Source organism: Podarcis tiliguerta, assembly GCF_965153285.1.
Source record: "Podarcis tiliguerta genome assembly, chromosome: 5".
In the NCBI taxonomy this organism is placed as follows: Eukaryota; Metazoa; Chordata; class Lepidosauria; order Squamata; family Lacertidae; genus Podarcis; species Podarcis tiliguerta.
Genome location: NC_139538.1, coordinates 46,828,080 through 46,844,532, shown reverse-complemented (window position 1 = coordinate 46,844,532; position 16,453 = coordinate 46,828,080). Strand labels below are relative to the sequence as shown.

Below are 16,453 nucleotides of genomic sequence, written 5' to 3'. Positions count from 1 at the left end.
GTGGAGCAGGAAGACATGCAGACCTTCAGCCATTTTGACCAATGGATGCCTAGCACAGAGTCTCCTCTTAGAGTCTGTTGTTTCAAACACTTAGAAAAAGTACACAGCAGAGCATGGAAGTGTACTATCTCAGAATGCAACACATGTTGAAATGCTCTAGTGCATACAAATACAAAAATGTGGAATATGGAAAACTAGCACTTCAGGGAGAAATATAGACTAGAAACGTCTCTGAATGAGTGAATCAGCAAAGAGCCATGACCTGCAAGTGTGTCCCTGTATTTACAAATTTCTCTAGGCAACCATAAAAAACAGGCTTTAATGAAAGAGGACACATAGTGTATCAAACTGCATGGCACATTATGTATGTCCCATGCCATTAAAAATATATAGGCAATACTTTGGGTCATCAAGCACACTGGCTCACCATCCTCAGAAGGTAAAACAAACTTCTAGGGGAAACAATAGATAATAATATTCTGGAGTCATCCTAGAGAAACATATCAAACATCTTCACTTCTGAGATTTCTCAATGGCTATGTAGAAATCAGGTTAAAATAATAGCTATGCCAGATACATACAGCCTTATTTCAGTCCAGCATAGCAAGAGCAAATTAGCAAGGGTGTTATAAGGGAGATGAGACGCTGCTGCTAATTGATCCTGCACAGACACAATGACTTGGGGCACAATATTTTTGCTATTCCCTTCATCTCATCTAAGAACCCCATGTTGACATATACCGATATTATGCCAAGGCAGACTAGGTTCGAGTTTATCAGTGTTAATGTGTCAATCATTCTGGTTAACGCTGCTTCCCAATTATAGGCATACCTCGTTTTTTGTGCTTTGCTTTATTGCACTTCTCAGATACTGTGTTTTTAATAAATTGAAGGTTTGTGGCAACCCTGTGTCAAGGAGGAGTCATTTTTCCAACAGCATATGCATGTTGTGCCTCTGTGTCACATTAATTAAGATAAGCACATTGGAGGTTTTTTTAGATATTATGCTATTGCACACTTTAGACTACGGTATATGCACTAGGAAACCAAAAAGTTTCTGTGACTCACTTTGCTATATTGCGGTGGCCTGCAACCGAACCCACAATATCTCCGAGGTTTGCCTGTACTATGTAGGATAAGAAGTGCAAATAATCTTGTCACACCTTAGTGATGTCATTCACGTATTCACAGTATGTGTTTTTCAAATCCATTTTAAATATAGTAACAACACTGGTAGCATTTGCATCCAGAGATGTTTCTGCTACAAATGAAGCTGAGAGATTTCCCCAAATATGTTTTGTGGTCCCTCATGATTAAAAGAAGAAAATGTGAAATACATTTGGGTATGGCCACCTACTTCTTCAGTCACTGGAGAATCCAACACATGAAACACTCCAGTGCACATTGGGCGATGGCAAATCAATGGGGTTTAAAGCCATTATCTTTGTGCTGGATTGTGCTTCATTCTACTAGTTTCTGTGTTGAACAGGGCCAGGTGAAGGGCCAGGGTGGTGAAAATCAAAAGCCAATACCATAACAGGAAACAAAAAGCAGCATGGGGTCAAAATGATATCTTGAACCACATCTCATCTGACTCCAGCCGTGAGCCTTGTTAAAGAAGAAACTACCACAGAAGAAATAATGTTTTAGATGTCTGTGAAAGCAGGCTGCCTTGCCAGGTGAATTAGATTCAAGCTGCTCATGGGCTGAAGGAGGGGAGATATGTGGAAAGGGAGCCTCAAAAATTCTGCACCCTTCTCTAAAGTCACAGATGAAATACTGACCCCGCTCTGAATCAGAGCGATCTGAGGAAATGGTTGATCCAGTGCTGTCCATTCGTATTCGCTCGATCTCCTGAGAGCCCTGCAGCTGCTCCAATCTTCTCTTTAAGAATCTTTGCTCTCTTTCCAGGTTATCAAGCTGGTGCTGGCTTCTCCTGTCAGCCTCTTCAAGTTTCTGCCACAATAAAAAGCAAGCAAATTATTGTTTCTTGACAGCTAGGGTATGTTCTGCCTCCACTGTCAGAGGCAAGACGCCTCTGAGTGCCAGCTGTGGGAATCACAAGTGGGCAGAGTGCTGTTGCACCCCAGAGCTGCTTGTGGGATTCCCATAGGCATCTGGTTGGCCACTGTGAGAACACAATGCTGGACTAGATGAACCTTCTCTTATGTCCTTACAGAGGATTTCCCTAGTATTTTTCTGCAGACTCATTTCCCTCTGTTGACTAACATCTGAAATGAATTATGTTCTCGGGTGGCACCGAAACAGCTTGCTGGTGGTGGCAACAAGAACGAAAACATCTCTGTGAGGATTCTGGTGAGTAATTAACAGGACAAAATCAAGGGGAGATCGAGTATGGCGCTTAATTAACACGGGACGCTGCACTGTCAGCTCTCTCCATTAGTGGATCATAGTCTCCTGACCCAGGAACATTCAGCCCTGTTCAGATAAGTGGAAAAGGCATTAGAAGATTTTTTTTTTTTTAAAAAAAAAAGGTTGGTGTACCCTTGTTCATTTGGTTTATTAGGTATTTCTTCGAAGCAGTTTCCCAGTTGAACAGTGGTTTATGTAATCTGCTGCAGACTCCTTTGATCGCAGCTGGGAAATCTTACCAGGCCAGTGCACAGGGTTTCCTGATGGCCAGCATGTTGCGTAACTCTAAAGTCATCTCAGGCTAATGCCATCCGTTTAAGCAAGCACAGTTCCCCTCCCTTGCTAAGCCTGAGCTGTTCCAGTGTGTTTAAGCACATCCTGATCCCTGTGAGCCTGGCACTACCCTTTGTTAAAGCAAACCATCAGGAGAAGAGTCAGAAAAACTGCAAACACGAGCACCTGCTGTGTTGCTTCAAAACAGTCTGGCTCTTTCTTTGTGTTGCTACTGACTATTGTGCAGGCTTTCCCTTTCCAGGGCATTAAAAAAAAAAAACAACAACAGTTAACACTGGTGGTCCTTAGCAGCATTTCCCTGTAGCATGTGGCCTGGCTCACTTGCTTAAGTTACCTGGAGTAATTTGTGCTGAACATCAGATTCTCTCTATGGCACACTTTGGTCTAGATTATGTTGAATGATCTTTCACTAGTCTTGCCTTGCTTCTGAGACTGGGCTTGATTTTTAACAATTCCATCCAGCTCAAATTCTACTATTTCCCCCCTTTCCATCTCTGAAGAGTTTAAAGCCCAACTTGAAACTACTGCTGCTATTATTAATGCAGCAATTTTGTTAGTCTTTAAGGCAGTAAGGGACACTGCTATTTTTATTTCAGTGTGCATATTACAGTTTCAGGAGAAATTCTAGCCAAGTAAACATCTTACGATTTCAGCCATATTATTGACTATCCTGTTTTCTTCAGTATTTCAGTGGTATTTATACACTCAATATATTTGAGAGTTAATTTACAAAGAATGCCAGCAGAAGGGCACATCATTTCAAATGATCCAACTCTTAATTTAATTTTGTGGAAAAATCTGCATTCTAAGACTATGATTAATGACATAATGAATCACACCAGATATAAATTTTAGGCGCACGTAGTAAGGTGCAATAAACTCATTGCATATAGCCGAATGCCTTTCCAAAGCATTCATGCTACATATTAGTTTTGAACTTATTCAGAACCTTCTGATCTTGAATATGCTATAGGAACAGCCTGGGGAAGACAGAAACCTTCCCACATCTGACTGCAGCTTCTCCTGCAGTGAATTCATTAAATTTTGGTATCTTTCTATTATAGTTTCTAACATGAAGCTGAGAGCCGCAGTTTGGATATTATAGTGATTATAGTCTGTTAAAACTCCAGTGCAAGCCCTACTGGAATTAATGGCGTTTGCACAATAAATATTTTTCAATTGACTCCAATGGCTTACAGACTGCAGTGTCCTGCACAACTCCTATTGATTTTAATGGCATTGGTGCAAGACAAACTCTTGGTGAATTTCCTGGTTTGTGAAACTGCAAACGTTCTGGAGTTTAAAAAGAATCCTTTAAAAACAAAGAGTAGCATTTCAGGAACAGTATTCGCAATGCTAGGTCGATCTGTACATTAATGGCCAAACTAGGGCTGCAATCCTATGCACACTTACTGGGACTCAGTAAAATCTTATTGAATTCACTGAGCCCTTTTCAAGTCAACATGCATAGGACTGTGCTGTAAAAAAAAAACTTACAATGTAATAATGTTATGGTACTAATCCTCCAAGGTAGGGTGTCAACTTTCCTTAGTGCAATTATGGCTCCTAGATAATCAAAACTTCATTACCAGACTAATCCTACTGAAACGTGCTGGAAAAACACAAAGAGATGCAGCTCTTACCTTGATATGTGCTTTGGCTTTGTTAAGCAGCCCGAGGGTTGTGTGTCTGGAGCAGTCAGGTCCTAGTGGTATCAGAACTTTTAAACGTTCTAGACACAGGCGGAGGTGAGCTCGTCTGTGAGGAAGAGATGTGGGAGTCAGAGCTGCATTTCATTAGATTCCCAAACAACAGTACCCCAGTTCCCCCAGGCATCTGGTAACAACCTTGTTGTTTCAGCCGCACCTGACAGTCAACAGATTTCACTTTACGTGGCAAAACTTTGACTTCAATAGAATGGTATGTTCAATAAGGCACATGCAAACGGATTAACCAGATGATCTACCCCATACATTGTGGGAAAAGTCAATCCATTGCTTTCCTTATACAGTGGTACATCGGGTTAAGTACTTAATTCGTTCCGGAGGTTCGTACTTAACCTGAAACTGTACTTAACCTGAAGCACCACTTTAGCTAATGGGGCCTCCTGCTGCCACGCCACGGGAGCACGATTTCTGTTCTCATCCTGAAGCAAAGTTCTTAACCTGAAGCACAATTTCTGGGTTAGCGGAGTCTGTAACCTGAAGCGTATGTAACCCGAGGTACCACTGTAGTTACCATCTACAGTGACCTAAGACGAAGTTCATTCCCAGACATACCGTAAATGCAACGACTGTTTATACATGGGCAACACCTATCACATACTCATTGGAGTACTCCTGAATTTGTCAGTGTTTAGTAAAGAAACTTGGAAATGCAGTGGCCGCATGTACTAAAGAGAGCTCAAACCAAGACAGCATGTTCAACACTACCACTATTATTCTTCCATTGCATGCAGTTATTTTGACATCCAGCCACTGTGTTTAGGGAACCGATTCAAGATGTTTCCTATTAAAAGATCAACAAGGAGCCTAGGATTATACAATACCATCATGTAGTGAGCACAAGACATATAGTCCTTAATATGTAACAGTACAGAGGGCCTTCTTGGTAGTGGCGCCCTCCCTGTGGAATTCCCTTCCTTCAGATGTCAAGGAGACAAAGAACTACATAATGTTTAGAAGACATCTGAAGGCAGCCCTGTTTTGGGAAGTTTTTAATGGTTGGTGTTTTATTATGTTTTGATATATGCTGTAAGCCACCCAGAGTGGCTGGGGAAACCCAGCCAGATGGGCGGGGTATAAATAAAAAATGAATAAATATTATTATTAATAATAATACTATGTCCATGGCAAGGATGCAACTTGAAACTATCTCTCCTCAATAAAATAAAGCATTCCATCCCCTGGATAAATGCAGATCCACAAGTCAAGGTCCTGATGAATATTAGCACATCAATACCAGACTACCTAACTCAAAATACAACTGCATATCAGACTCATTGACTGCTAATTTGCATTCTTTAAAATACTCAGTCTACTACAGGACAGGTAACAAGAGCCTAAATCAAAGTAAATATTACACTACAACAGCATCTACCAAAAAATCTAACATTGATTGGCTTAGGCCCAATGAGCAAAAACAAAACAGGAAAAAAACCAAGCCAAACCAAAACTTTTTAACACTTGCTAAAATATACGGCTTTTGCGGGGGGCTGGGGGGTTGGTTGTTTTTTGTTTATTTTGTAATCTTCCAGGGAATAAAGCAATGGGTAATTCTGCTTCCCTTCAACACTAGAATGAATGGTAGAGTCAAGAGGCGTTTCTTGGTCAACTACAAAGATTTCAGTGGAACACAGGAGTACACTAGGCCTAAACTGTAACATAAAAAAGCCTTGAATCGTGATCAGAAGTGAATGAGGAACCACTGCAGATGCCAAAGCATGAGTGTAACATACTGCTAGTGACCCACTCCTGTCAGGAGACAAGAGACAGGCTGGTGCATTTTTTGTACCAGCTGGAACTCCTAAACAATCACTCACAGCCAACCCACACACCACACATTTGACAAATCCAGCTTTAAAATCACAACTGACACAAACACTGGTTGTCAGGACACCCTTAGATACAAAGGACCACATCCTTTTCAAGTCTTCTAGTATGGTCTTCCCTGAAGCAGGGAGAAATCACTGCTGGCCCCATAGAAAATGATCCAGATATCTTGAATTATAGTTCACCTGCCACTGGGCTTCTACTTGAGAAACAAAGGCAAAGGGCAAAGACAGGTGCACATGAACATTTATTCATTTAAATAAGAGCAAACTGCACTTTCCTATAACATACAGTGGTACTTCTGGTTGTGGACAGGATCCGTTCCGGAGGTTTGGCCGGATCCAGAGGTTTTCACAACTGGAGGACCACTTCTGCACATGCGGCTAAACCCAGTAAAATACTTCCGGGTTTGCCGCTTTCGCATCCCAAAGGGTATAACCAGAGGGTTACATAACCGTAGGTACTACTGTATCAGGCATTAAAAACTTCCCTGAACAGGTCTTCCTTCACTGTACTCTTTACAATGCCTACTAAAAACACATCAGCTCCCCCACTTTCAGGAAACACGATGATGGAGGGGGCTGCAAAGTTTATTGTAGGGCTAAAAGCAGTGAAGGGAGCCAGGGAGAGAATTTAGGGTTACAGCTAGAGGTAGAAAGAAGCTGTCTGGATGCCAAGTCACTCATGGAAAGCAATAGAGGACTGGATCTGGAATACAAGTTTCTCAGAAGTCAGGTCTACCCAGGCCTCACTGCTGCTCAGTCACGGATCTACTAGAAAGGGTAGCCTTGGATTCTAGGTATATATGTGCATATGTTTACTTATTTGGACCCTTTATTTCCCACACACCCCGTTCCCTGGGAAAAGTCCTTCATCATATCTCCAGTTGTGGCTGTTCCCAGCACCTCACTAGATAAAAAGCACATCTATCCATTCTTAGGTCAAAATAAAGACCTTCCTGACTCTGATAAGACCATGCAGACTACACAGAGGTGAAGTGAGGAGGCACTGAATACACAGAATTAAGTTAGAGCTCATTTTGAATTCAATATGCAAAATTATTTTATTAAACACTCCCATCAAAATATTTAATACAGTACCACCCACATACATGGTGCTTTAAAGGAATATATGCAAAAGAGCCAGTTTCTTCAGCTAAAAACCTGAATTTCAAATAGGATAGGAAACAGGGAGGCAAGGTGAGGACAAGTTATATCCCCCCAGAACCGTTTTTTAAGATGATGCAGAACACTCCTCAACAATGGCCAAAATGCCCACCTTCTGAACTAAATAAAGGTAGAGTTGGTAGCCGTTTGTTCTTGCGTCCCTCTCCTGAAGAAATCTCCCCAATGCTCATTCACAACCTGCGACTGAAAGTGAAATCCCCAAATCGATAACACCATGATGTCAGCCTCTCCGTTTACACTGAAGGCCTCCCGAGTTCCTGAAAGCCTTCATCAGTCATGTTCATAGACAAAGGAGGGGAATGCAAGCTCAGTCCATCTGAATGAAGGCCGAAAAATTAGTCTGGGTGCTTCATTTACATTTTGTATTTCACATGCACTATTGTTAGTAATTTGAAAGGAGTCCAGGAGGGGGGAGGTGTTGGTAATCGCACAATTATATCACTGACAAGCAAGGATGATTAAGGGTGGTGGGGTCAGGGGTTTGGCTGATGAACTGTCAGAGGAAGAGTAGCACCCACTAGAGAGGACAGCCTGTCAGTGTTCGTATTCCAAAAAAACTCTTCACAAAAGGCCGTAATTCACTTGGAAAAACAGCCCCAAGGCTCTGACTTTGTCTTTGCTGGATTTGTTTTTTAACACATAAAAAAAAAAATAAAACCTTTAAAAACTCTGGAAGACAACAATGCATACTAAACTCCTTCCATTTCTTGCCCCGGCTTTCGTATCTTTCCTAAAATGGAAAAAGAAAAGTATATAGCACTTCACCCATGCTGCCAATCAAGAGGGCCCCGCAACTCAGATAACAAAATTATATTGACAGCTGCTGGTTGACACAGGGAGTTGACACAAGTTAATGGTTCCCACCCCAGCAACAGGTGCACTTGCAAATGCCTTAGGAGGGCTTTGCTGGACTTGAAGGGTAGTGACTAATTTGAATTAGGGGAGGTCCATGTAGGACTATTAATGCAAATACTCTCAGATTTGTCCAGCCATCTCACTGCAGCAATATAAGATCATCCTATGACTTGAGGGCACAGTATAACTATGGGTAAACTAATTACATTGCTTTAATTGTTATGCAGAAACAAGTCCCCTTGTCTGGCAGCACTGAAGAAGGGTGACATGAAATTGAGGGTTTCTATGTTGACAGGACGCATAACCCACATCTTTGACACAAAAGGGGCACACAGAGTAGATCACAGTTGTAGTAGTAGTAGTAGTAGTAGTAGTTGTTGTTATTATAAAAAAGCTCCAAAGGAATGACAAAAATACAACCCAGCTGATGATGTATAGTACAAAACAGCAGATAAAGCTCTCACAGTGGCTTCCAAGGTTTTAAAAAGGCTTGGAGGAATAAAAAGGTATCTGATTGCTGTCAAAATGACCATGATGTAGGTGAAACTTCCTGGGAAAAGAGTTCAGAGATGGCTCTCTCCAGGTCACTGCCTTGCCTCCAAAGGTAGAAGCACCCAAATGAGAGCTTTAAGACAGCAAACTCAGTGACTGGGTGGAAAAGATGACCTGACACCCACCTGGGTCCTAAGCTGTGTAAAACTTTTAAAAACTTTGAACAGTCACCACGGGGGCATCTGAAGGGACCACCTGCCCTGAGGGGAGGGGAGAAGAAGCACCAACAGCTTCTTCTAAACAAACAGGTTGCCTTTTCCACTTTTTGTAACCCTTCTTTAAAAAGCAGGTGCTTATTGTTGTAATAATCTTCCGTAAGCCGCTTGGTGAGGTCTGCCAGAAAAGTGCCATACAAATACTGTAAATAAATGAAAGGATCTTGCTCTTTGTACCCGACATGATATGTGCATATTTCTCATGGCTATAAACTGTCTACTCAGAAGTGGCTCTGATTCATGGACTTAAGAGAGAGAGGAATCCATGCATTCAGCTTCAGGGCCTCACTAGAAGAGCAGAGGCTTTGCATAGCAAAGATCCCAAGCTCACTTCCCCATATCTCCACAAAGAGAATCAGAGAGAAAAGAATTCTGAAGAAAAATCTAGAGGGTTGCTGCCAGTCTGTGTTGAGTATATTGAACCAAGTGCATCAAAGTTTTGATCTGGTAAAAGGTGGTTTCCTGTTTTCCTTCAGAGATAGTCAAAATGCAGAACATGATAGTTACCAGGTAACACATTTCATCACCTCTCAATATTTGCCCTTTTGCTAGGTAATTACCTCCCATAGCATTAGGAGTCAACCTTACCAGCTCTTAATATGCAGGTTATGCTGACATAACATAATATCTTGCCCAGACACCAGGGGTGAAAATATTTCCTCAAATCTAAAGCAGCGCCTTTAAATTCAGAAAAGCTTTCTGTACATAATAGGGTGGCTTCCCGTCTCCGCATTTTATCAGCCTTGCACATTTAGATAATCTAGACTACCATTATATTTTAAGCAATTAATTCCAAGTGGTAGATGTGGATGAATCCATTGTCTGCAGGAGACGTAAGGATGAATTTTTAGATGGTCAGTATTGGGAGTTGGAACCAGTGCAAAGAACTGGTGAATTTCATATCCAGGTGGTAGGCTTGTGGGCTGAGTCAGAACAAAGGCAACGTTCTGCAGATAACGTCCTCCTCTGCAACATGTTGGAGAATCATTTCCTCTCTGTATCTACACCGTGTGACCTACGTAGATGTTTCCTGAAATGCTCCTAAATGGACAGGCAAAGTACGCACCCTGCAATCCAAGCAGGATGGGAGTTGACCATGTGCTGCTTAGTATCACAATAAATCCTGCAGAACAGGATGCTTCACAAGCAGATGACCTATCAGGCCAAGCTTTGATATCAAAGTTACCAGCTTCCCCACCCACCAAATGTCCCTTATTCAATGACGTCTAGCAGGGGCACTTAGACCCTGAGGACTTAAATCTGTCTCCTTAGTCTACAACATGACTTTCGCAGAGCAACAGGCACCCTTATTTAAAATACATACCAAAGGTGCCCAGGCAAAAGAACCAAATATTTGATGCAGTTTATGAAAGGAAGGAAAGCAGATCTAACTTGGGGGCGTCTTTGTTGAAGGCTCCCTGAGAGAGGAACTAGGAACTGTAAAGCTCCACTACTTATCAAGAGAACCTGGTTTCAGATTAAAACACATGCATAGATTATTCCAGCAGAAGAGGGGAGAAATGTGGAAACTTCCCACCTTTTCTTTTGAGGGAGGGGCATCAGTACAGTCATATTAATCCCCAATAACTGCAACTTTCACACTTAGATTTACTGCAACCTGTTCTATGTGGGGCTTCCCTTCCACTTGGTTTGGAAGCTGCAGCGGGCACAGAATGCAGCAGCTAAAATACCAAATGGTATGGCTAGCTCTACAGATACGACACCAGTGCTTAGGGATCTGCACTGACTGCTTATCTGCTACTGAGCCAGTTTCAAGGTTTTGTTACGGGCACATAAATCTCTAAACAACTAGAGATCCGAATACCCAGCAGATAGCCTTTCCTACAATAGCCCAACTTGACCTTTACAGTCATCAGAGACTGTGGATTGCCATCTGGAAACCTTACAAAAAGAGCCCTTTTCAAATGTAGCCCCAACACTCTGGAAAACTCTCCCCCAAGATGCTTCAAACATATCCGAAAACTTGGTTGTGTGTTACTCAGGCCTCATTCTGATGCTTGAGCAGGTTACCATGTTCAGTTGCCAATTTGTTCATTTAAGTGACGAAACTTTTACAATGTGATTATTTACTTTGATCTTTATTTGTATATTTTACTGTATTTTGATTTTAAATTCTATATATTGCAAACCACTTAAGAGAAGGCTCCAAAAATGCTATGTGGTATATAAATTCTCTTTTAAAAACAACAACACACAACTCTTTCAGGTCATATTTGTCTGGCTGCAGATTGACACACCTTTTGTACTGGTATAAACAAGCAAGCACCAAGGTTGACCTGGTAGCCTATCAACCACACTCCTGATCTTTATTGGGCAAAAATGACTGACGCAAGGCCCTTTGCAGAGACAGGAAGTACCAGTTTTGAAGCACACCGCTTTTTGTAGCACTGAAAGGTATCATTATGAAGGAGAACAGTGTGGGAGGAATGAATGAGGCCAGCTTCCATCTTCACACTGACCTAATAAAGGAAGGTGCTTTGCATTCTCAAAACAGGCCACAAGTAGTTTTAACATGTTAAAACACAAGAGAAGACTCCTGCAAACATGGGTCAAATTCGACTCTGCTATGTAGCTACAGAGTCTGGAGTTCTGCAGCTTCTACATCTCTCAACAGAAAACTGCTGGCTAGCCATAAGAGTACACGTGCAAGATCCATTCAAAATGAAAGAGGCAGAGATCCTGGCTGGATTAGGCTGATCTGATGCAAAGGTGGATGAGATCCAGTATGTTTTGGGAAGCTCACCTTCACAGGCAGGCATGAGAAAAGCCTACACCCACCGACATTCCTTAAGTGGGCGCACATGGGTGTAATTTCATATTTCCCTTGAACAAAGCTTATGCGACAAGCACACGAGTGCATGTTAAATGACAGATTGTTCACCCTGCCAGCCTGTGCTTTCTCCTTCTCTCAAGCTACAAAACCCCACACTGCAGTGTGTCACACCACAGTCGGACGGGTCTCCTTCTCCTCCTCTCACTGGGTGAGCAGTCGCCCATCTGCGGAGGGCTGCAATTTCAGAGATACTCTCCACAGTTACAAATGACATCACTCCCTCTGATTATATAATGCTCGGGGAGGAAGCCTATTTTTATGAGCATTTACTGCATAGCTCTGGAGCCCTACTGTACCACGCACATGCAGGGCCAGACAGTGCCTCCTCTGCCTCTTGGGCACAGTGACGGCAGAAATCCTGCCAAAACCCGAAGTTTATGAATGATAATTGTAGATTCCCTGCAGATCAGGGCTAGAACACTGAGGGGGCAATTCAGGGAGCACTTTTAAACTGTCAAATGGTTTTAAACACCAGAATATGAGGTCTTTGTGCACCACCACAATTCAGATAGGGATTCCTACTACCACATTAGTGCTGGTGGAAAGGTTTACTCACAGTGATAGCTCCACGAGCAGCAATACTGCACAAGAACCAGTCACAACAAGGTTCCCCCCCCAAACTACCACACCATATTCCCAGTGGCATCAGAACCCGGTGTGGAGGCTCTTTCCTTATTCAGAATGTTCCTTGTGAGAAGCCTTTTCCATGTATTCAGACAGATTTGTACATTATGACAATTTCACAGAAATGGCTTTCATGAGGCAGCACTGATGCCACATTATAACTGCTGCCCGGAGCCACTGCCATGTGGAAGTGTTTCCCATGCTTTTCCATGAAGCTGCTTGTAATGTACGAATCTTCACCCAATGTTCCCCACCGCCGCCACTGCATTGTAACATTTTGCAGACCTCTCACAGCAGGCATGCAAATGGATTCTAATTTCTTGGGGTTAAGTTTGAGTTAAGTTTTTGGGATGCGGGTGGCGCTGTGGTCTAAACCACAGAGCCTAGGGCTTGCCGATCAGAAGGTCAGCAGTTCGAATCCCTGTGACGGGGTCAGCTCCCGTTGCTAGGTCCCTGCTCCTGCCAACCTAGCAGTTTGAAAGCATGTCAAAGTGCAAGTAGATAAATAGGTACTGCTCCAGTGGGAAGGTAAACGGCGTTTCCATGCGCTGCTCTGGTTCACCAGAAGCAGATTAGTCATGCTGGCCACATGACCCGGAAGCTGTCTACGGACAAACGCCAGCTCCCTCGGCCTATAGAGAAAGATGAGTGCTGCAACCCCAAAGTCGTCTACGACTGGACCTAACGGTCAGGGGTACCTTTACCTTTAAGTTTGAGTTTACATTGGAGACTAACAGAAGTTAAGCAGACTAAAAACATATTAAACTCTGCACCAAATGGGGAGCCACATAGACTTCCACTATGAGAGACTACAAGCAGTCCCTCATATCCTCACATGGGAGAGGGCAGGAGAGGGATAACCTCCACCCCCAAACCTGGGATTTGCATCCAATGTAAGTCATACTTGGAACAGATCCACTGAAATTAATGGACATGACTCATTTAGGCCTACTGATTTCAGTGGGTCTACTCACAAAGTATAATTTAGCTAGATACAACCCCCAGGGATTTCCAGTTAAGAGTCGTAAGATACCAACAAAATACATGGACACAAATACTTGCAATCATTTTTAGCCTCAGATTATATGGAATGTCACTTGCATTTCCCTTCCTATTTTGCAGCTCAATGTTTAACCATTTATCTGCAAAAGGAAGAAAGAGTTACACTAAAAAGGCTCTAGAAAAACCAATTTTTTTCCTGATACACAATAGATTGATGCAGGCAAGGAGGCAAGGAAAGGAATGATTTTGTATTTACCCAAGTAGGCAAAGATTGCTAGCTTAAATATATCTTTGGACCAATTCAATTAATGCAAACCAAAAGGGACTTAATTCAGGAATCATTTGCACATATTATTTATTTATTATTTATTAGAAGTCGTAGCAGCAGCCATTTTTACACAAGAAACAAAAGGGGGGGGGGGCAGAGATCCTCTCATACTTTCTTAAGGCTAAAGATATCCCCAAGGCTGTATTGCAAAATTCCACATGCAGGAAGTAGTAGGACCACAAAAACTAAGGTGACATATTCAGCTCTTTTTAAACAATCTATCCCCCCCTCCCCCATAACTGGGCCAGCTGCACCGAACACACAATGTTGCTGGTTTGGCATGCACAATCTTAAGAGAACCCAGTCACATTCTGCTAAGGTACCATGTGGCTTAACACCAAGCGTGTCTTGCAATGACGCACTTAAAAGCCTTATTCTTTTAAAAGGGGAGAAAGGTCCCTAAAGGGAACAAAGTTTTTTTCTCTCAATCACAAGCCTAACTCAATCCTCAAATCAGAAAGCATATTTGCTTGAATAGGGGCAGAGAAGAGGAAAGGAAATGTTCCTGTCTGGATTTGTTACACAATAGCTACAGGATAAAAAACAAACCGCACACACAAAAACACACAAAGCGCATTTTCAAGAAATAAACTCTCTCTCTCTCTCTCTCTCTCTCTCTGTGTGTGTGTGTGTGTGTGTGAAAATACAGAGTTAAATTGTATTCTACAAAAATGCAGAGGAGGGAGGCATCGTTTAGGAGAAAAATAATGGCTGGAGACAAGCAGCCAAGCCTGTATTAATAAATCATTGCAAGAGTATCATTTTGGGGCCAAGTAATAAGAGGCATCTGCATAAATTCTGCATGTTCAGAGAGAGAGCAGGAAAGCAAGCAGGGGCATCCTTCCATAAACAATTCCCAGGTCATATGCTTATCTTGTAAAGCCATCATATGACTTGACGGGTTTGCTTCATCCTTAACCCAAAAGACAATCAAATCTTTCTCTCTCCTTTCCACCCCCCTCCCAGCCACCCTTCCATTGGTTGCTGCTGTTTCGATGCAGGTTCCTATTGGGCAGTTTGTTCTCTAGCAGAGAAAGGACGAAACCCAAGATTTTGCTAAGTAACAAAACCAGAAATGGAAAGCCAGCGAAGGGCTGGGGATGGATGGAGACTGTATTTCCTTTGCTATAGTGTTACATAAGTGCTCCAAACCCTTGAGCCAGGCACAGTAACACGGCTGTGGCTTTCTGCCAGTCCTCGGTAACTCTGCTCATAGGTGCAGGCTGTCAAATACAAATGCAAAAACACATGACCTTACTCTCAGGAAATACACAGCTGGCAACACCGTTCGGAAACAGACTCGGCTACCACAGTTTAGAAAGCTTTTTGAAGGCTTTCATACTTTTTGCTTAAAAAAAAAATATAATGGAGCCAAATGGAAAGCACTGTTTTCTCCTCCTCGATGGAAGCTGCCGTTTAATTTTCCTCCCCATTCAGTAGTTCCAGCCGATTAAGAGATAAGCTGCATTGAAATAGTTTATTTACTTAAAAGGCTGCACACCCTTTCAGCCAGGGCTTCTAAGTAAAGAAACTCTGAAATCAAGTCAACAAAATAAGAAATGTAAAAATTAAAACACAGCAACTAATTTAAGGCGTTTGGTTAAACACGGAAAGGAGTAAGAAGAAGAAAAACTGCAGCTAAAAATAGAGAAGCAGCAATAGAACCAAAAAGGGAAGCCTCTTCCTCATTTTCTCGAGCGATTTACTTGAATCCAAAACATTTGTGCCACTGTAGCTACTGGAACAATCAGGGTTTAATTGGAGACAAAGTTCAGTCCTGGAACATATGAAATCAAGAAATAAAATGCCCTTGAGCTTCTGCCCTTTCACTTTCAGTCTTTTGTGGCACAAAAGCAGGCTACAAACACACCCTCAAAATCCCCTTTCCAGAGACTAAACTAAATACAGGTTGGCCACGTAACCAAAACAAGGACCAAAACAAGATAAGAGCAGGCCTGAAGGAATTTCCCTGCCTTCCTCCAGCTACTAATATAGGAACATCTTGTACCCCATTCCCTCCAGACATGTCCATTCACACCTTTAAATTCAAAGCTATGTGTACCCCTTTCAAAGGCTTGTCTCCCAATGCAAACACACTGCAAATATCACTACTAGAGGCATGAAACCCAGGAAAAAACCTGGAAGAATGGGGAGGACCCCCTTCCCAATTTTCCCACCCCCTTCACATCCCTAATCTCTACACACCCAGGAAAACTGCCACACCTGATCTATTTACATACTTCTTCAGCTGATACTCTCCTCAAGAGGGGAGAGGAGGTGAACTTTATATTAAACAAGGTGACTGTATTATGCCTCATGTAATAGAAGGGATAAAGAACCTTTTTTACTCCCCTTTTTCCCATCTGAGTAGGTCGGTGGTGCCCTCCTAAGCACTCAGGCAGCCGCCACCAAACCCCTTAAAGGTAAAGGGACCCATGACCATTAGGTCCAGTCATGACTGACTCTGGGGTTGCGGCGCTCACCTCGCTTTATTGGCCCAGGGATCCGGTGTACAGTGTCCGGGTCATGTGGCCAGCATGACTAAGCAGCTTCTGGTGAACCAGAGCAGCACACAGAAACGCCGTTTACCTTCTCGCCGGAGCGGTACCTATTTATCT

At 42.6% G+C, this 16,453-nt stretch overlaps 1 protein-coding gene across 3 annotated transcripts in view; it reads right to left on the bottom strand.

Annotated features, from left to right (window-relative positions):
• The window catches only part of MXI1 (MAX interactor 1, dimerization protein), a 78,733-nt gene that overhangs the window by 8,124 nt on the left and 54,156 nt on the right, over positions 1-16,453 (bottom strand). For all 3 annotated transcript variants that reach the window (XM_083441681.1, XM_083441680.1, XM_083441682.1), the window contains exons 4-5: positions 4,311-4,425; positions 1,785-1,956 (exon numbers count right to left, since the gene is read on the bottom strand). In XM_083441681.1, coding sequence (XP_083297807.1) covers positions 1,785-1,956; positions 4,311-4,425 — 287 coding nt within the window. The remainder of the gene's footprint in view (positions 1-1,784; positions 1,957-4,310; positions 4,426-16,453) is intronic.